The following is a 21,710-nucleotide window of genomic DNA, read 5'->3' as shown; positions in this document are numbered from 1 at the left end:
AGCTTAACAAGCAGCCCTTAGATATGTTTGTGACTGGTTGGACCCCTTGTCCGGGATGTCACCTGATGCACAGGGGTTTCACTGAGCCTGCCTGCTCCACTAGCCTGGGCTCCCTCTCCCTGTTTTGCTGAATCAGGCTTTTCCTGTCTTGCACAAAACAAATCTTAGTTATACCGTATTCATATCATAACAATCTTTCTATGAAGATTATGGAGTGTAACGTCAGTGTTTATAGTTTATAGTGTTTATATGTTTATTTAGCAGAGCACAGAGATTCAAGTGATACCAAGTAGACGTATTGGAAAAAAATGGCTACAGGTGAAATAAAATAACATGCATTCTATAAACTAGACTTAGTTAACTAGCTACTCTCATGTCCTATAGAATAATGCTCACCCGAAGTCCTTGCAGCCTTTTACAGCCAGGCTTGGCATGGATCCTTCTTCCGTGAGACAGACACACGGGGACAGCTTACCTCCTAGGTGAAGGACCCAGTGTGTTCCTTTGCGTCCCAAGACATACAAGTCCCATCCTTGGTCTTCATTTGTTAACAGGGTACCTCCCTGCCCCACTGTTTTGTTTCTTCCTATAGATTTTCTCCCTTGTAGATTTCACAACTTTTTGATGGGCACCTGGCTCAGTAGGCAAACAGGCCTCCAATGGGAGGCAGATAATACACATATGACCGGACTGGGAGATCAGTGTCTGGCATCTCCTACTGGAAAGGAACCTGTCTGAGATATGTCACCTCCTGGTGACGGGCCTTGACTCCATGATCTTAAGAACATAATTTTCATGATCGATACATAACTTCTGAAATCATATCCATACATACATTTTACAATGATTATAATGGGCTATCGGCTCTCCGTAGAGACCTTTCATGCCACTCTTTGGTGAACTATTATGTATATATCTGACCCAGGGGAACATGTAAAACCCTCTTTGTCCTCTACTAGTTGGCACCAATTGGTCTCTGGGTTATAGCAGATTCTTTTCCCTGGTCATAAGCTATAATCCCTCTAGCATAGATCACATGACAGGCATGACATGGGGCTGTCCCAAACAGAGATTGGGACAATTTTGGTATTTTGCTGTCCTGGTAAGGGGAGAATCATAGAAATGTAGGGCTGGAAGGGACCTCCAGAGGTCCATCCCCGGCACTGAGGCAGGATTAAGTAGACCTAGAAGGAGATGAGTTTCATTTGCACTGGTACCCTGCGTATAGTCTGAAAAGCAAAGCTGCTGTTAGAGTATCAGTGGCAGAGAAAGCGAGGGAGGTATTGACAGGAGGGCAGGTAAAGGTGTGGGATGAAGGTTCAGCCGTGGCCCCTTTGAGGAGAGGCATCCAGAACAAAGCCAGCTTGGCCAAGAGTGGATCTGAAATTGCTGGTGTGTTGTGGGACTGTGTGGAGAAGCAGGCCCTGCCTCTTCCTGTTGATTTAGGGACAGCAGTAAGTGTGAATGAATGGGTTTGCGAATGAAGGTTAGGGAGAGGCTAGGACTTGGGCAGAGGCATGCTGCTGTTACAACAGCTTTTCCCCTTGAGGAACTTGAAAAGAATCAGCATTTTTCTCCCTAATAGAGCTTCAAAACTCTGTTGTGAGCAATTTGAAAATTCACGTTGAGTTTCGGGTTCATTAGCTGCCAGCTCCAAAGCATGTACATGTTCAAAGCTGTCTAATATGGAGGCCCCGCACCAGTGCCTTGAATTAATGTTATTGTTATTTGCCTGGACGTAGTGGGGTGCAAACAAGGTTAATTGAAATGCGAATGTGGCTTCCTCTTGATAATGGTTCAGGCTTGACAGCTAGGAGGGCTTTGTTTTTGTATAAGAGCTGGCTTTATTATCCCTTTTTATTAGAGCTAATTTGGGTTCTATATCAAAAACTACATTAAAGGAATCATTTACGGTCACAGCACCACCAACAGAAAAGCTAACCCCAGAGCCTAGTCCTTTATGCTAACGGCTGCAGTTAAAAGACAATTAAAAATAAACTCTTCCCTTTTGTTTTCTTTCCTTTGTGCTTCCCCCACGCCCACCCCCTCTGTGTGTCTCACTCAAGTGAGCCCATTTAGTGAAAACCCTAATCTGTCCTTCAGGGAAATAGACTTTTCCATAGAACATCAGCTGCATTTATTCAGAATTGTAAATATTGGGTTGGGGCTCTTCGAACCTGCAGGAATAAGCTGATACCTGTAGCTGAGGGATTGATACACTGCCATGCAGTAAGTAAATTTTGCATTTAGGTGAGCAGTGTGTGTCTGTGTGGTGGGGATCAGGAATGAAGAGCAAAGCACGGAGAGGGGAGAACAAATGGATCATAGCAGCAATTTCGGAAACTGCACGTTGCCATCTGCGACTAGGGGATTGGCACAGATCCAAAGGGCTACATTCTCTTCTGAGGAAAGCACAGATTTGTAGCTGGCTAGTCAGTTTTGGCGGTTGTATGCCATAGCCGGTGACTGAAAAATCTGAAATATCGCAGCAGGCTGGTAATTTGTGTTTAATATAACAGCTGGCTGAAGGTAAAGTTTATGGTTTGAGGCATGACCATAAGGATCCTTGATTTCTCACTGTTTCACTTTGCTTGTTGTATTGCAAAACGACTGTAAATAATGACTTCTGGAATGTGCATTCTGTCGAGAGCTGCCTGCAGATCTGAGGCATCAGTTGTCTGACACACTTGTATGTCATTGCAGAATGAGAGAGAGCCCCAGCAAAAGAATCAGACCAGTCCTTTTACTTTCACTGTTTCCCATGGCATTCTGCTCCATGGTCGCCTTTTAAAGCAAAGAAACATACATTGTAGTGTGTATCCTCTTCCTTTTCTAGCCAAGACAGAGACTTCCAGTGGCCTAGGTCACCACAGGTCACACACCTAGGGAAAACCGTTCTGAAATCTGGGTTTGAAGCGAGACAGTTGCTGGTGAAAGAAAAAATTAAAATGTGTTAGAAGAGTGATTTTCAACCTTCTCCATCCCGGGACCCCTTGATGGCGCCCTCTCCCTTCTAGCCAAGCCCCTCATTCCTGAATAGCAACAGGAAAGATCAAGGTGAAATGCCTCTATTTCAACTCCTTGGGGGTCATGACCCTTGGGTTGAGAACCTCTGTTTTAGGACCAAGCTGTCCGAAGTTTCTGAAGTTCCATCTCCGGGGAATGCGGACTCAGTGTTCCCTGAAAATGAAACATAAGCCCCGGGCAGTGAGACTTCTGCTTAAAAACACTGAAAGTGGAAGAATCTAGAGAACAGCAACCTGCTTCTCTCCAATTCAAGGTTATTCAGGAGCTTTGGCTTCTTTCTGGTGGCGAAGGAAGCGCAATCCGACACGGAGCCTGTGCCGGTAAGGCCCCGCCGGTGACGTTTGAGTTATTAGCGACTCCCCCGTCACTTCGCTGTGTTGTAAAGGGGCACTTTTCACCACGATTGCAATTTCATTAATTTCACCCCATTCTGAGCTAGCCTGCAGGATGCTCAAGCAGTGTGTTTGCCCCCTGCACGTATACACTGGGACCATGTAATGTCAGAGAGCTCTCTGTTGCAAGAGACCAATAAAAGATCTAAAAATACCCCTGGGATCAGTGGCTGGCAAAAGGCATATCTTAATTTTATGCATGTCATGGTTTTATTTCAGTTCTGGGTGTTGGAATGGCTCCTAATCTATGCAGGAGGGGTAACAGTTTGATCATCTTCTACCCGTGCAGATGCCAGTGTGCTCATACTTCCTGAAAGGAATCTGCAACAACAGCGATTGCCCCTACAGCCACGTTTACGTGTCCAGGAAAGCTGAAGTGTGCCAGGATTTCCTCAAAGGCTACTGCCCCCTGGGCGAAAAGGTAAATAGGTGACTGGCTGTCAGTGCATCTTTCTCGGTTTCAGTTGACTGTGGTGATTGATACGCGGTGCTGAGTCCCTGCAGGAGGGAAGGTAGGTGTGTTGGTAACCCACAAGCTGTTTTTCCTGCTGGTTATGACACCGAGGGGAGTAGTAGAGCTGAAAGCTGTGGAACACCTGATCATGATGAACAGCAGTCCTGTGCATTTCAAAAGGTTTATGGGCAAAAGGGCTGTTTCCTTACACGCAGAGAAAAGAAGGAAGGCGGCTGCAGTGTGGTGCCATCAGCATATTCTCCTATCAGATCCACCTGGGTGGAATTCTTCAGGGGTTCTGCAAAACTTCCAACACTTAGTGCTGCTGTTGTCGGTTGTATAGTATTACCATTGCACCTAAAGGCCCAGCTGAGATCGGTGCCGCACTGTGCAAGGTGCTGTATGCATAGTAAGAGTCAGTCCCTGCCCTGAGGAGCTGACAATCTAAGTAAATAACACAGGCAAGGGGTGGGGAAAAGGAAGGAATAAAACCTCCCCTGTTACAGAGAGGGAACCTAGACATAGAGGTTCTATGTGATTCGCCAAGGGCACACACAGAGGTGAGAGGTGAGACCTGAAGCCCTGTCTGTTTGAGGCCACTGTTCCTCACTGAAAACTCAGTATTGTGAAATGTCATAGGACTTGGGAAATTTAATTTGTATTTCTAGCCGTCTGTCTGCCAGTTTTGTCCTGGTGGCCATAACCATCCTGTCTGGATGCCTCCCATGTTAATCAGATTGACATAGTGAGGTCCCTAGTGGGCTTCATAGATATCTAGAGTGGATATGCAAAGCTGTCCCCAAGCTCCCGACACTTCAATTGATGACCCTGTGCATAGGAAAAGCAGCAGGATAAAGGAACATGGTCATCCTGGAGAGAGACTTGGAGAAGTCTCAGAAACTTCCATCTAAAAAGGAATGATTTGGACATCATGCAATAGAAATAAAAGTTGAGCTTGGTCTGACATCTTTCCACTCTGAGGCCTTCCATGGTCTCTCTCTGCTGCTTAAGGAGTATGCTACCCAGAGGTCCAAAGTCTGCTTAATTTCTCAGTTACTTAGAACCTGCATCGCATCTGTTCCCCACATGCTGTCTTTGGCAAGGCTGGGAAGATTCCCTTGGTAAAGCCAGAGCTTAGCAGAAATGCCTGACTTTGGGGATGGAAGGTGAGTCCCTCCCTCATCCTCTCAAAACCTTCTCAAAGGGCTGGACTGGAGATGGTGCGAGTCACTGAGATGCCCCGTCTGGTCTTCAGGGAAACCTGTGCTCGCAGGTAGTGTACAGGAGAGCTCGGTTCTTCCGATTCTGTGCCTGAATAGCTCCTCTTCACCCAAATTTGTGCTGTTGGTTAGAATAGTCACCAGGAACTTTGTCTGCTTTAAGCTTTATAGAGCTTTCTTTTCTGGGCGGCCGCTACGTGGCTTGGTTGAACTAAGTGAAAAAGGCAACTGGTATTTCCCTTTCCCCACTGTGCCAAGACACATGGCTTTACATACTGCTGCATAGTTCTGTTCATTCGACTGCTGCTTTGGCTAAAAGCTGCAGTGATTTTCAATGGGGTCTTTGCAATTACATGGCTCAGTTACACAAATAACTTTTTAAAAGGCATCTTACCTTGGCCTCCACTTTGTGCTAGCAAATAACCGAGTCCAATTTCGCAGGTGCTTGTGAAGCGCCATCAGCGACACTGTATTTACTGTGTTAAGTGCAGGCACAGATGCAGACACGAATGCTTTTAACATATGTTATTTGCAAATGAATTTGCACCTGCAAATTGTACCAGCAGCTATTTACAGATGCAAAAATAGAAAGGAATTTAAGTCAGGTTTCTGGTATGAAAGTGACAGTGTAAAACTATCTAACTATTGTTAACAAAGTAATAATTATAAGATCATTCACAAATGCATGTGATCTTCAGTATTACCTAAAGGTCTGAACACTCTGAACTTTGATACATTTTGATTAATGGAAATAGAAATTAAAAATCAATCAGAGGAAGCTGTAGAAAATAAAATGCCTGTGATAGAAGTGTCACAACTGAATGTATGAATTTTAAACAGGGTGATCAAAGCTTTCTGAATAAGCTGTGTTAGAGCCAGTGAGCTCGGTACTCAATCCTCTAGAAATCTAAAGTCTCCTGCTAGATAATGGCTGTTATAGTCTAGGGGATCCCAACCATTTCCCTGGTCTGATTCATACTGTAATAGAGAGCATCTCTCACGGACTCCAGCTGCTCCCATCCAACATCTCACAGTCCAGTGCCCCCTTCCCATCGTCATCACGTAATTTCTAGGAGACTGCCTTGCCTCTGATCTCATAACATTCCTAAGGCAATTGCGGGAAATTAATATCAGGGAAGTATTGAATAGATCTATAGATGGTCTTAAAGTGATATACAGCAAATGAAAATAAGGAGAGTCAGTATCGCGTGGCCAGCTAGAACTCTGAATAACTCGTGGTCCATGGACTGTGGCTTGGGAAGTACTGAAACAGACCAACATTCTCTCACACATTCTGCAACTATAAGATATTAATTTGTTAAAAAGTTATAAACTTCAAACTGATGCCACACTGAGGTGACATCATATCTGTGTGATCAAAAGATTCGTGTTTTCAGATTTCACTTCTAACATGGCTCACAGCTTTCCCATTGGGTATTTAGCACGTTAGCCTAGAGGGGGCAGACAAACAAGGATGGACATTTTGGCCTGGTCTACACTGGGGGTGGGTGTCGATGTAAGATACACAACTTCAGCTACGGGAATACTGTAGCTGAATTTGATGTATCTTATTCCGACTTACCTCATGGTGCGGGATCGACGGCCGCGGCTCCCCCGTCGACTCCGCTACCGCCGCTTGCTCTGGTGGAGTTCCGGAGTCGACAGGGAGCGCGTTCGGGGATCAGTATATCACATCTAGACGAGACATGATATATCGATCCCCAATAAATCGATAGCTACCCGCCAATACGGCAGATAGTCTGGACGTACCCCTAGACTCATATAAGACCAGACCTGATCATTGTCCAGAACTTGTCCCAAACTATTTTTGAAGTTCAGAATTATTCAGGGAACAGCTTCTGTTTAGAATTTGGTATGCTTGTGTCTGCGCTTGCTAGCTTCAGCTGGGCCATGATGTAGAAATATGACGTGCTAAGAGAAGAGGTCATTTCTTTATTTCTGTCCTTGAAATTCTGGTGAGAGCCTGATCTCGTGAAATTTCCAGCTGCATTTCTAGACCATAGATTTGCCTCAGTTTGGGGAAACTTGAACCTCTGAACTGTTTGAGGTTCAACGTTCATTAGAAAACAAACATGCCTTTCAGACAGAGCCTCTCTTTAGAATGTTGGCTGTAGTTGCAGATTTGTTGGCTGGAAAAGGCAGGTTGGTTTTAATTCCTTTCCCATCCATTCAGTCATACTGCTTTTCAAACCCGCGCTTTGTGGGATTGGATACATTTTCACAAGCTCCAGCCTTGCAGAACGCTGCAGGGTGCCTCCTGCAATACTGAACCCTTGTGGATTTCTAACTCGAGAGCTAGACGTATCTGCTAGAGAGCTCCTTTCTTTGTTTAAGGTTCCTTTCAGTCTGCTCACATTAATTCTGCGGGCTTTGCTTCATCTTTTAATATAACGCTTTCCCTTTCATCTCCCATCTCTTACCGCTGTGGTGAGCAAGGATATGAACCGACATTTCTTGTCCTCTCATTCTCATCTCAAACCCTTTTAGGCAAGACCATGCTTTCCAAGGATGTTGTCATGTGAGAGCTTTGGAAGCAGGAAGTCATAGTTCATAAAGAATTGGGCAGTTGATTTTCAAACAGAATAAGCAATGTCTTTGCCATTTTCAGCCAAAGATTCTGAAAGACATCCAGCCCCTGCTTCGTTTTGGCCTTTCACTATGAATCTGAATCCTTTGCCTGGTCTGTTGTAGCACAGGCTACTGCGATGGGTTTTCTGATAGGCCATCTCACCACTGGCTGCATTATGTCATTCTGTCCTGTAGAATCCTACACGTATTCAGTTAGCTTCTGTTCACCTAGGCTGCCAAGAAAAGTTGTCTATTCCTGTCCACAAAATTTCCCCATAATAGGACATGTTTTGGAAGCCTTTGGTAGAGAAAAGATGTCAGATAAGTGCCTCCAAAAGGGCTTTTTCTCTTGCCACAGCTGCTTTTGTTCATGAAAAAGGAGGTGTATATGCTGTCAGGTATGAAGTTCAGGGAAATGCCACCTCCCCCAGCTAGAAAACCTGACAGGAACTTTGCAAACAGTGTTTTGCACTGACTATTCGGCTGAAAAACAAACTACTAATGAAATAATAATTTGTTGATATTGGGTGTGCCAAACCTCAGGGCGCCATCCCGATAGGATGACCTTATTTTATTGCATTTCATAGATACATGTGAATAAGCGTTTGCCTAGGCACAGTTTTGCACACTTGTTGGTCTTAGAAGTTTTTCCCCCTTACATTGGGGACTTAACCATTGTATACTGAGCATGTGCTGCTCTGAAATGGAGCCTGAGGAGGCCCGATTCATTTTTCCTGCCCTTTGGTCGAGATTACAACTCTTGCAGCCAAGACTACAATCCAGAAATTTGCTGCTCTGCTCTGAGATTGTTTCTAAGCAGTGGAGTCCAGCCCCATAGAGATGAAAGCTCCAGTAGATTTACTCCCAGGGCATAACCCCATAACTGGCTGTGGCTTTTCTCTTGAGGGTGGGTAGAGATCCGTTTTGTTGTGGGAAGTAGAGAGGCAGAGTTGGAGCAGCAGGTCCTCAGACTCTGCGGTGAGGGGAGGGAGCCACTGTTTCCCCATTAATGGAGCAGGCACATGCACTGTCACAGACCATGTGGCAGTTCAGCTGTGACATAGGATTGTGCTTGATGGATTTGCTAAAGCAGCATGAAATATACAGATTCCATAGGAGAGACAACTGCAAAACCGAACTGTCAAAAAGGAGGAAGAAGAGCGAAAAGGAAGAGCTATAAGGTGAGTGGAATATCAGCAGCAGAGGAGAAAAATGCTAATAAATTAACCTTTGGCCTAGTTACATTTTGTGGCAGTACAGGGAGGGGACCGGGTGAAGAGTAAACGTTCCCTCCCAGGTGAAATAAAGTAATCTGGCAATCTCCCTCTAAACGCAGTGCTAGCCATCCAGGCACTGTATCTACAATTATTTTAAAATATTCCAATTTAAATGAAAATATAAAAGAGATAGTTAGAATATTTATTCTATTAGTAAAAGTGCTTACTGCGTCACTTCTGGAGTGTCAGAAAAGCATTCTCCTACAGATGATGGATAGCAGCCTGTAATTATATATGGGGGGGGGGAATTGCTGAGCGTGCCATATTTAACTGGGGAGGAGTAATACCAGCTTGGGCCATTGAGGGTTAATTTTATTCTCTAAATAATATAAAAAGTGCTGACTCTGTTTCTTTTGCTCGAAGAAGAAAGTCCTCAAATGGACCCGTGAGAGTTTATAATATTCTACTGAATCAAGTAAAAACGTTAACCTTGCTTCATAAAACGATGGCTTGTTAAAGATGCGCAGTCCCTTTTCTTTTGAATAATTTAGGACGGGAATAAATCGCTTCTCGTTCTGTGTCCGAGCTGCAGCATAGCCCAACCATCTGCAATTTTAACCGTGAAAGGACAAGGCAAGGAAGTGGGGTTGGGGTTGATGTAGCATCATGTAAAAATAAACTTAAAAAAGGATGTTCAGTGATTAGAAAATTAGCTGTTTGGGTCCTGAGGTTCTAAGCTGCTTCTCCTGCTCTTCCCTGCAGTCATGTGGACCTCGCAGTGTTTCGCTGAGGAAGTTCCACTTGTGGTTTTTATTAGATGCCCATAAAAATATCCATTATTATTTATAATTTATTGCACGCTGTTTCCAGTGCCTTGTCGTAAGGACTTTTGAGAATTTCTTCCAGAACACTCAGGATGACAAGCTCAGCCTTTGCTCATCTCCCAGGTTATAGCTTTGGGCTGCACACGGTGCATACACATATGAGCTTTTAATGAAAATGATGCCAGTTGTTTTAAAGTGTCTGTGCCCTGTGACTTAAACAGTAACTGCTAAGAAATGAGATGGGATGAGGGAGCCCTAATCGTTCTTTCCCAAATTGCCAACATGTTTTCCCATTTGTAGTTGTGTAAATTGTAGAGATTAGAAGTCATCTGATCTATTAAAGATGGAACAATTCTTATACAAATGTACACACTAGTCCTTAATAAGGCAGCATTCTACACACTGTTAATAATATACAGGATGGAATTAGTAGCGAGTCTAGAACCTGGATCTCAAGTGTCCTAGCCAATTGCAGTCTCCTTGAGTTAACAAAGCAAAGGCATTAAGTCGTGGTGGTGGAAAGACTCATGCTAGGGCGTACGTGTAACTTACTAAAGGGGAGCACAGAAACAAATATCATGGTGGCTGTGCAGTCAGTGGAAGAGTAATTGTACATACTTTTCTCTTCTGATTTCATGTGATAGGATGTGGTGCTGGAACAATATGTATAGTGGGGGTGGTGAGAGCCATTGAACCAAACTGTGACGCCTGTATATGATGGAAACCACTTCAAGTCGGGGGTGCTGCCACATCCTCAGAACCCCTAGTTCTAACACCTGGAAAAGCCTATATAAGGCTGATGCCTCATCTCCATCTTGTCTTCAGTCCTGCTTCTTACCTCTGGAGGGACTTTGCTACAAACTGAAGCTCCAAACAAAGGACTGATGACCCATCCCAGTGGGGCATGTTCTCCAGAGACTTGATTTGAACCTGCAGTTTACTCCATCTCTGCTACAAGCCTGAACTAAGAACTTTGCCGTTACTGTATGTAATTAATTCCATTTAACCAATTCTAGCTCTCATCTCTACCTTTTTCCCTTTATGAATAAACCTCTAGAATCTAGATTCTAGAGGATTGGCAACAGTGTGATTTGTGGGTAAGATCTGATGTGTATATTGACCTGGGTCTGGGGCTTGGTCCTTTGGGATCAGGAGAACCATTTTCTTTTACTGGGGTGTTGGTTTTCATAACCATTCGTCCCCAGGACGGGTGGCACTGGTGGTGATACTGGGAGACTGGAGTGTCTAAGGAATTTGCTTGTGTGACGTGTGGTTTAGCCAGTGGGGTGAAACCGACGTCCTTTTTGTCTGGCTGGTTTGGTTTGTCTTAGAGGTGGAAAAACCCCAGCCTTGGGCTGTAACTGCCCTGTTTGAGCAATTGGTCCTGAATTGGCACTCTCAGTTGGGTCCCGCCAGAACTGCATCTTCACACTTTGTTTCAAGGTGTTGTAAGCTGCTCTCCAGATGTCGAGCTGGGCACTCTTCCGCCGTGGGAGTTATTGCCTGCAATGCTGCACCATAGTAGTAGCATGGAAAGGAAACTGGGCCAATCCAGTGTGTAGTTATGGCAACATCGGATGAGCCAGAGCCTCTTGAGCCTGGTCAAAGATCGACAATCAAGTGGACCAGGAGGCAGTGCAGTGATGGACTCCTGAATGTACTTAGTGTGTTAGACTCTTTCCCAGCTGTGCTTCCAATCTATACAAAGGTTGTTTTCAGCTCCTTGGAGCTGCTGATCGTCCATGCATGGGAAGGGGCCAGAAGCACACTTGTCCAGGACTACGTGAGCCGCTGTAGCAGAAGGGTGGAGAGTGCAACCGTGATGTCCCACTCCTGTCCGCATGAGTGGGATTCCTCCTTTGGACGTGAGCAGACCTACGAGCTGGCACTGCATGTTGTTTCCTGTCCAAGAATGTGGCATTGGTCAACAGGAAATGTGGCAGCTTGGTTCCATCTGTCACAGCTCTCCAGGCGGACGTAACAGTAATGGCATCTCCTCGAAGGTCTGGTGGAGTTCTGTGAGCTAGCACATACAAACTGGAGGTTGCTGTAGATTTCAAGGAGCCACTAATAATACAGGTTGCCAAATTCAACTGTGTCGACAAACTGAGTATGGCAACTGTGCCCCAAACCACAGAGCAGCCATGGCTGGAGCAAACAGCAGGGCCAATCCAGATTTGCGAAAGACCAAAGGGTCTGCTTGCTGGGCGGTTCCTGATAGTTTTCGTATCAAGGCAGTACGGAAAGAGATCTTCATTTTCAAGTATTCCAAGGGAGGCCGATATGTCAGGCTACAGTTGAGGTTCACTCCCAAGTATATGACAACTGTTGGGAACGGCAGTAACTGCCCTTGTTCATGTTCCAAGAGGAGATGATTAGCAAGAATGTTACATGAGGAGTGGAGTTATGCAATCATGAATGGGCTAGGAGATGTGTGTGCATGATCTGCAAACAGTGAATGGTGGAGATTTGCAGAGGTGAGTGGGCAGGAAGGATCCACAAGACAATCTCTCCACTAAGCTGCTGTGTAGACTGACCTTTCTGCACTTTATCAGAGAACTGTCCATGACAGATGAGAGGCAGAGATGGAAGGGAAGACCAAACAGTACAGGCCTCATATTTCATTTATTTTTCACATGTGGTGGGGGCAGCCAAGGGAAGGAAAGGAGTACTGACCCTGGTACAGTGGCATTTTAAAATAGGATTGAGAAACCTACTAGAGACCCATGGGAACTGATACAAGACCCCCTGCAGGAGCCAGCAATCTGCATACTCTTGCCTACCCCCCTAAAGTTTACCCAGACAGCAAATTAGGTTTTTAAGGGATTGGGAGGGGGGAAGGGAGTCAGACTTTGAGAAAGAGTGGTCACATTATAGACTTATTCTGGCATGTGTGGAAAGAGAGAAAGGAAGAGCTGGTGTTTCCATGGTCTAGCCACACAACTGTGCTTAGCACCAAGCTTGGTAGCATACACAAAGATATTTCAGGAAGGATGCATACAGAGTGAATGAACATGCACCTGAAGGGATGAAAGCAATCAGATGCCATATTGCCAACCTTAACTATTCAAAAATCATAAGATGGACCCACAAAATCATGAGATTGATTTGTGAGATTTTTTTAAAAATAATCTGAGTTCTTTGTATTTGCCATCTAGTTTTTGAGACTGTAGGGTTCATGCTTTCAAACTTTTCTGTACAAAGACTAGAAACTTGCTTTTTTTAAAAAAAGGGAACCTGAAATCCTCACATATTCACAGGACTCCAGAAGTTGGGGCTTTAAGTAAAACACAACATATTGCAATAAAATTATGAGAGCTGGCAACACGTTTTACAAATTCATTTCTGCTCTTATGAAGCCAACAAACACATCAGTATTCACGCAGTGAACCGTGCACCTAGGTACTTACCCATGTCACATACACAGAGTAGTTTTAGCTATAACTGCTTTCAGCCACCAGAATGAGAGGGTTTTAATATTATATGGACCTGTGCTCAGGTGCCAATGTTTTTAAGGGTAGAAGTGCTCTATAGGACTTTATATGACTAGAAACTTTTTCATTACTTCAAAAATTCAATTCATACTATTTGTATTTTTAAATATCAACATTCCCTTGCTGTGTGGCAAATCTATCCAGTGGCCTCACGCTAGTACATAGGATCCAGGAAGGAAGAGGGGCTAGAAACAGGAAGTAAAAGTTATCAATCTAGCTTCATTCCCCAAGCCTAGTAAAGGGTAAGAAAAGTGAACAGGAGAGTGTGGGGCTTAATGATTAGAGCAGAAAACTTGGAATTAAGTTTCCTGAGTTCTAGCCCCAGCCCTGACAGATTCACCATTTGCCCAAAGGTTACCTGGGCCAATAAAGACTCCCTGTCAGGCGGGCCCATGGAAAGCCATGTTGAGTCCATCGTTCCTGGAAGCTGCTCTTTGTATGCATCTCAGTTATAATGTCTAGCCTTTATTTGTTTTTGCAACTGCATACAACTCAGAAGCAACCTGATAAGCTTCCATGATGTTCTGTTAATATCAGGACTCCCGTTATGTCCCGATTCTTCAACCTGATTTACGTCCATGTAGAGTCCCGCTGAAGTCAATTGGGCTTAGTATGGGTGTTGGGGTCTATCTATGAAGATTTGATTTAAGACCTCAAACATGCATGTGCAATATTTTTTATTCCAGTCACCAGACCCTTTCACCAGCGTCCGTTCTGCAATACACTGACAGACTTGCATTCTGCTTTGAATGGCATTTCACTCTCTCAGGACTCAGCAAAACTTCACTGTAGTCCATTATTTTCAGGCACCCAGCACTCTGGCATCTGGCTTCTTGCTTTGGTGTTTAATTTAGTTGTTCCCAATAGAGAGAAATAGCACTCAGCCTCCAACCCCTTGCTCTACAGAAACTTGTCATGGGAAAACCCTCCTGAAGCTATGACCCATATGTCATAAACAGATAGCTAAGGGTTAATGTCTCTTTCACCTGAAGCACCTGACCAGAGGACCAATCAGGAAACCGGATTTTTTCAACTCTGGGTGGAGGGAAGTTTGTGTCTGAGTTGTTTTCTGTCTGCCTGCTTTTCTCTCAGCTGTGAGAAGTGATTTCTGTTTTCTAATCTTCTGTTTCCAAGTTGTAAGGACAAAGAGATCAAATAGTGAGTTATATGATTTCTTTTCTTTGGTATTTACATGTCTATAGTTGCTGGAGTGCTTTGAATTGTATTCTTTTTGAATAAGGCTGTTTATTCATATTTCTTTTAAGCAATTGACCCTGTATTTATCACCTTAATACAGAGACTATTTGTATGTCTTTTCTTTCTTTTTATATAAAGCTTTCTTTTAAGACCTGTTGGAGTTTTTCGTTAGTGGGGAACTTCAGGGAATTGGGTCTGCAGCTCACCAGGGAATTGGTGGGAGGAAGAAGTCAGGGGGAAGTCTGATTTTGCATTCCCTCTGGGTGAAGAGGAAAGTGCTTTTGTTTCCAGGATTGGAATTACAGAGGGTGGACTCCTTCTGCTTAGATTCACGGAGGTTGCTTCTGTGTATCTCTCCAGGAGCACCTGGAGGGGGGAAGGGAAAAAGGATTATTTCCCTTTGTTGTGAGACTCAAGGGATTTGGGTCTTGGGATCCCCAGGGAAGGTTTTTTCAGGGGGACCAGAGTGCCCCAAAACACTCTAATTTTTTGGGTGGTGGCAGCAAGTACCAGGTCCAAGCTGGTAACTAAGCTTGGAGGTTTTCATGCTAACCCCCATATTTTGGACGCTAAGGTCCAAATCTGGGACTAAAGTTTGACACCATAGTTAAACAAGTAGCTGACCAAAAAGATATGCCTTTTGCCATGCTGAGAAGGTTGGTTAAATACAAACTCTGATCTCCAGTCCTCAAGAGCACACCTCTGAGAATCACTCAGCTGATGCCAGCTATCATGATGGGGCATGGAGAGAGAGGCGTTTCTAAGGTAATACAGTGTGTGCTATGAAGAGGGTCTCAATAATATCACAAAGTTAAGATACATACAGCATCTTGTTACAGCTCATTGTACTATCAGATAGAAGAGATCCTATCACCATAGGTGCTTGAAGCTCTTTGTTCTTACTGTGGAAAATTACAGTCTGGAGTCACATGGGCAAGTCCCTGCATACTTTGCTGAGTTACAAAAAGGTATCTGCCTTCTCTCCATGGGTCAGTTGTGTAGCTGATGGTCCTTAATGGGCCATCAAGCAGGCTAGGCAGAGCTAACACCAACTTGTCTGGGATGTTTCGCAGAAACACAGCACAAATTTGAAATACAGACAGTATAGAGCCAATACTTATAACTTCAACTACAAAATGATACATACATATAGACAGCATAATCATAAGCAGCAACCCATAACCTGGTCTTAGACACCTTATATGACCCCCTTTACATAAGATTTGGTGCCACCACAGGACCTTGCAAACCATGTTGCAAACCATGTTCTATATGGTCCCAGTTTATATCAATAATATCACATGGAGGCTGTCCTCTGGTTACAGAACCTGGACGTGTAGCCCCGAAGTCTGCATGCAAGTAAAAGAATGTAACACTCCCTGACTCCCTTCCTCCAGGATTTGAGGATTTCCAGTGAGCTGCTCCTGACAATTAGCACCATGTGAATCCACATCTGGACTGGACCTTTTTATGATGTGATAACGTTCCATGGTAAACTATCTGCCATGGTTCACATTCTCTCCCATCATCAGGAATGTGCTGACTTTCACTGGCTCTCAGGAACATAAGAATTGCTACATCCCACCAGAGTTGAGCCATCTAGTCATATCTTGTCTCTCTGACAGTTGCTTCTACCCCGTGCTTCAGAGAAAAATGACAGGGGAGCAGAAAACAATTGTTCCAGGACCCCTTTACACGCACAGAGCTGGAAAAGACCTTGCAGGGCATATCCAATCCATTGCATATCATTCCTTAGGATTTTCAAGCTATCGTCCATATGTTATTCGGTCTGAACTTCACTGTGAAACTGCTTCTGTCTCAATGGGGAAGAGTCCATCGCTCTGCAGGCACAGATGCTTTCTGCTAGATACAGCCTGGTCCCAGGCTTTCTTTAGCGTTTCCAGAGACTATTTTAGCCAAAGAATCCAAAAGCCCTTTCCTGTGTGGTTTTGTGGGTTGTTGCATGTCAATTCAGCCATGCTCAGTCTGGGAACTGAGATGAGACCCAGATGAGGGAGGGCAGGAGACATGTGGGGAACAGCTCAGTGACCTGAAGAGCAGAGAGCAGGCAGGCTGCAGCCCACAAGGCTAATAAATTTATTAATAAAGGTACCCAAGGTAGTAAACAGCTGACATACTGTTAAGGATAAATAAGAAGCGAGTAGTAGCTAAAAAACTAGAAGTCACTGCTTAATGCTGTCCCTTCATTACATCATAACCAAGCACTCTTGTTGCCTACATGTAGGCTTAGGGGTTGGGTGGTGATGTTGCCACAAGAAGACCTTTCTCTCGAGAATATTTCCCAGTGATGAATGTGTGTGAAAGACCCTGCTCTTCATCCACCACCTCTGCGTCCCACCTAATTTCTTTCTGAACATTTCCATTGCTAGGGCCTGAAAGCCTTTCCTCGGCAGCCGTTCTGACAGAAGTGAATGGAGCTGATCCACATATGGGCTGTCCCGTTGTCTGAACCCTGGACATGAACAGCTTCCTGGCCTCCAGCTCGAGTCTTACGTGTCAGGTTATGGCAGGCTAATCAGGGCGTCGATATCCACTGCTGCCACTCTGGCAGGCACAGTTATTATTATAGCCTAGCATTGCTCTATATGCCTGGCACTGTGCAGCCATAGAGAGAGACTCCAGCCTTGATCAGAGGAACGTGCAGTCTAAATTAGAACCAGGCGGCGCTGTTCCAGTGGATCTGGCTTAGGTGTTTACGGATTGCTAGTCACTGTAGTACTTAGATGCTGTTTTGTATGCTATGTATACTGAGAACCATATCCTCAGCTGGTGTAACTCAGCCTGGAAGGAACTATATTTACTTACGCACACCGAGGGGCTGGCTCTGGATGACTGATCTTAAGTGATATGTTTATAAATGTGTGTGTCTATGAACAAATGTGGTCAGGGGTGAAAGTAACTCAGGAAACTTACCAGTATGTGACCGGGGCAGCTCTGGCCCCCAGAAGGGGTAGGGCTTTGGGCAGAAGGGGTCAGCATCCCCCAGCCAGTCTTTCCAGGTTGCCTGGCCCGCGCCGCCCAGAGCTCCCATGGTGATTTAAAGGACCCAGGGCTCTGAACGCCTTTTAAATCACTGGCCACGGGTCGGCTGCTCCCTTAGCCCCCCTCCCCGCCCATTGGCAGCTGAGGGGGGGGGAAAGGGGCAGGGACATTAAAGAGCTGCCACAGCAGCAGTTAAATGTGGGCTAGGTATGAGCCAGTGCAGGTCCTTGCCAACTGGCCCGTACCGTCTCACTTTCACCTCCGGATGTGTTTTAAATAGGAGCTTGCCCTGGCTGGGCACATGGCTCCTTGCAGGACTAGAAGAAGACAGCAGTTCTCAAACTGTGCTCCAAGGATGCCTTGCCGGTGGTCTAAAGTGCGGGCGAGTCAGATGGTGCTGACTCTCCTCGTTGTGCCCACAAGTTGTATTGTGTTAAAAGCTGGTTCACGTGCACTAAAGACTTGCCTGGAGTGAATTTTCCAGGTGAGACTGCAGGTGCAAAGGAGCTATTATGCGATCGTGAGTGAGCTGGTGTGGGGGTGTGTAGGGAGGGGGATCTTCACACTTGTGAAGTGGTGGGGAGGGACCTGTGAGACAGTCTCTGTGTTGAATGGACAGCAACGTATTTGAGGACCCCTGAAATAATATCCAGTATCAGAAGAATTTACAACCTAAACCAGTGGTTCTCTACTTATTATACATGTGGCCCACAATGTGTTACCTGGGCTGAGTGGGAGGGCAGTGGCAGCCTGGACCCCCTCCCTGTGCTGCCGGCTGGCTGTGGCAGACCCTTCCGCAGTGGGCAGCCGGGATCCTGGCAGACCGCGCTTTAGCACATAGCTGAGCTGGACCACAGCTGTGTGCTAATTGGGCCACGGGTTGAGAACTGCTGATCTAAATGCACCACATCCAAAACACACAGCGACTGGGGGAAAATCTGTAGGGCTGGGAGTTGGCTCCTGGGTTGTTGATGTGCTTTTCTGTGGTCAGTCACCCCACCCCCCACAGCACATCAGAGAAAGACAAGTGGGTTAAATTTTGTCTCCCTCAACTGCTGCATTAGTAAAACTGTTTTTATTAAATAAGCTCTTCCCCTCCTCTCCCCCACTCCCCCGTGGTGTAGGTTAGCAAGTATGGTGAATTAAATACCTATCTTCATATTGTTTCCATCAGCTGCTTTGAAGCCTGTGGGTACATTGTTCCCCCTCTGGAACTGTTAAACACTGAGACATGGTGAGATTAAACAAGCAGGCTACTGTGAAAACACACGGGGAAGTGCATTGGAATACGTCATGGTGAAGTGGAGATCTGTGCGCTTTGTTGTTTGCCAGCTACCCTTCCTGTCCAGAACAATAACACTATTTAAAACAGATTGCCACTGCTCATCAGTTGCTATTGGCAGAGCCTAACCCTGAGGCCTGCCTGCAAATTCTATTGTGGTAGAAGATGCTAACTGGCAAACCATGCTGGAGTTTGATGAAAATCTCCAAGGTCGTTCTTTCTTGCACTTGGCCTGTCTGGTAGCTCTGTGCTGTCACACTAAACACAGATTTGATTTCCATTGTGACCAGCAGAGACTGGAAGTGTAGTGGTGAGACCTTGAGATAGCTAGAAGGCAGTGGAATAGCAGAGCTACTGCAAGTTGGTATTGAAATGCATTGGCAGGGCTGTATAGTGTCCAGAACAAAAGTAGCCTTCGTTCTGCAGGTCTGGATTGAGGTGGAGCAGCTTGATATACAAATGCAGCTCTTTAAAGCTTTTTACCCAGTTGGGTAATTTTAGGTCTTGTTCCCAGGGGAAACCATGCCACGCCAGAAAAGTCCACAGTCATCTTTTAAAAACAGTCTAGTTTGAGTTTATATCAGAGGCCAGTGATAGATGTTTGCATTTTAATTTAGAAATGGGTTCTGAGAGGAGTCGCCCAAGTGATGTGTCTCAAATTCCTATACAGGATTTTATTTACATAAAACTATAACAAATCACCATTGGCCAATAAAGTTTAGTTAACCAGTGCTTCCTAATTAGCTGCCACTTCTAAAGAAAATCACCCACATCCCCAGATGCAATGTTTTATGGTTTAGCAGTAAACTGCTTTATTCTCTGCAAACAATTCCAGTAGGTGACTTTCATTGTGGCTCAAACCTCATTCTCTTTTGTATCCATCTAGTTCCATCAAGTCTTAGCACAGTTTTCCTGTTTTATTGGAAATTTCACAGATTCTTAATAACATTTATCAGATGCATCTAACACACTAAATTTAAAATCACTCCACTTGCAGGAAAATCAGCCTAGCTTAATTAGCCACAACTACCAGTAATATGCCTTAACAGTGAATTTTTAAACAAATAACCACTGTTTGGCTCAAGATGGAGCACTGCATGCTGGGAACTCCAGTCTCTTTGGGTGGCAAGATGAAGATGGTTGTAGGTTACATTGTCCCACCCCATTTTGATGTCCTCTGCTGTCAGCTAACTGGAAGCACTGCGTCTCTTTGGTAGCGCTCCGTTAGTATAAATTGCCTTTGTATTCACTCATTATTTCTGTGGTTTGCAGGTATTCCGCTCTGTTCTATAATTTGTTGAGATTCCACAAGCTAAGCAGTGCTGTGCTTATCACCATCTTTGATGAGAGATCAAGGCACACGAATGTTCTGCAGGGAAGTTGTTCCTTTTTCAGTAAGTGGCTCTCTTTCCTCTGCATCGGTTCTGAGTTAATTCCTCAGTCGGCTCCTGGCAGAGACATCTTTTTTTTGAGACATAAAGCCAAGGCCCTGAGCATATGTGCTCATTTAAGATCCCATGGTACTTTTTTGCAAGAACAGAGGAGATTCCTGGCCAAATTCCAGCTCTGTAATTGCATTCTCCATCCCTAATTTCCTCCTGCAGTTTCATTTGGATACATTATTTTTCACTTCCTGTCCTAAAGTGTTGTTGTTGTTGAGCTCTGTTACACATCTGTCCTATTCCATCTTGGAGATGGGTGAAGTCATCCCGATCTTATTCCAAGAGCATCGGGAGACCTGTCTAATTATTGTTGGTAAAGCACTTTGAGATGTTTGGATGATAGAAACTCCACAGGTATAATGAATAACAATGAATTACTATTAATTAATAAGCTGCTAATTAGAAATCTGTTTTAAATAATTTGTGGCTGCTGTTTCTTGCTGTTCTTTTACCACCAACTTTGATGACCCTTGTGGTGGTGTGCACCATACCTGATCATCCCCACCCCCAGAAGGCTATGCCAGCCCTAAGTTCTCTGCCTCTGCCCTTTTGCTTAATGGGAAAGCTGGAGTTCTTTCCCTGCTCCCATGCTCTGCCATTTTAGAAGTAGGAGCATGCTCCCTAGCAGCAGAAGCCAGAGCTCTTCCCAGGAACTGTTTGATTTCCCAGATGTTGTAGTTATTTCAGAGGGCTCTGACTGAGGCTCCAGGGTTTGGAGTGTTGGTAAAGTGGGAGGGAAAGTGCACTTGACTTTGCAGCAAGAGACGATGTAACACCACCATCTGGTGTCTTGCTCCAGGTTAACGGCTAGTGCTAGCATTTTGACAGGCTGTGGCTTAGAGTTACAAAGAAAAGAATTGGGGAATGTGTTGAGTGTGTGTGTGTGTGTGACTGCACAGTGAGCATTAATATTCAGAGTTTGTGTTTGACTTCCTGCTGGTGTGGGAATGACGGTCGTGTTCCTTTCCCTATGGCCCTTTGGGTACTTGAAGAGACCATAAACGCTTAACTGGCTGGGTCATTACACGAAATGACTCTATTTCCCCATATTAAGTATCTTCACACCTTCTTGTCAGCTGTCTGGAATGGGCCATCTTGATTATCACTACAAAAGTTTTTTTTCTCCTGCTGACAATAGCTCATCTTAATTAATTAGCCTCTTACAGTAGATATGGCAACTTCCACCTTTTCATGTTCTCTGTATGTGTATATATCTTCTTAATGTATGTTCCATTCTATGCATCCGATGAAGTGGGCTGTAGCCCACGAAAGCTTATGCTCAAATAAATTTGTTAGTCTCTAAGGTGCCACAAGTTCTCCTGTTCTTTTTGCGGATACAGACTAACACAGCTGCTACTCTGAAACCTGTAACTATCTAGTGAATCATGTGGCACATCCCTTTACACTATGCCTGCAACGTCTGTGGATCAACGTGTAACTGAGGATCAGCGAGGAGAATAGTTTTCTTGTAGGATCTTGCTGCCGCTTACAGCAAGAAGTTTGTAGAGAACTCTGTGCTGTAGCCCAGACTTCCTGCTAGCAGGTATTTCAGAGCTACCTAAAGCCGTG

General features: G+C 44.8%; 1 protein-coding gene across 3 annotated transcripts in view; it reads left to right on the top strand.

The window, feature by feature from the left end:
• Positions 1–21,710, top strand: part of ZC3H3 (zinc finger CCCH-type containing 3) — a 351,980-nt gene that overhangs the window by 259,636 nt on the left and 70,634 nt on the right. The window contains exons 9-10 of one of the 3 annotated variants that reach the window (XM_030553923.1): positions 3,709–3,840; positions 8,790–8,863. In XM_030553923.1, the coding sequence (XP_030409783.1) occupies positions 3,709–3,840; positions 8,790–8,798 (141 nt within the window). In that variant the 3' untranslated portion in view covers positions 8,799–8,863. Of the gene's footprint in view, positions 1–3,638; positions 3,841–8,789; positions 8,864–21,710 lie in introns of those variants that run through there. The other 2 variants (XM_030553922.1, XM_030553924.1) reach the window with 2 other exon arrangements.

Source organism: Gopherus evgoodei, chromosome 2, assembly GCF_007399415.2.
Source record: "Gopherus evgoodei ecotype Sinaloan lineage chromosome 2, rGopEvg1_v1.p, whole genome shotgun sequence".
NCBI lineage: Eukaryota > Metazoa > Chordata > Testudines > Testudinidae > Gopherus > Gopherus evgoodei.
Note: the sequence above shows the minus strand (reverse complement) of the source record. Positions and strands in the feature narration are given on the sequence as shown.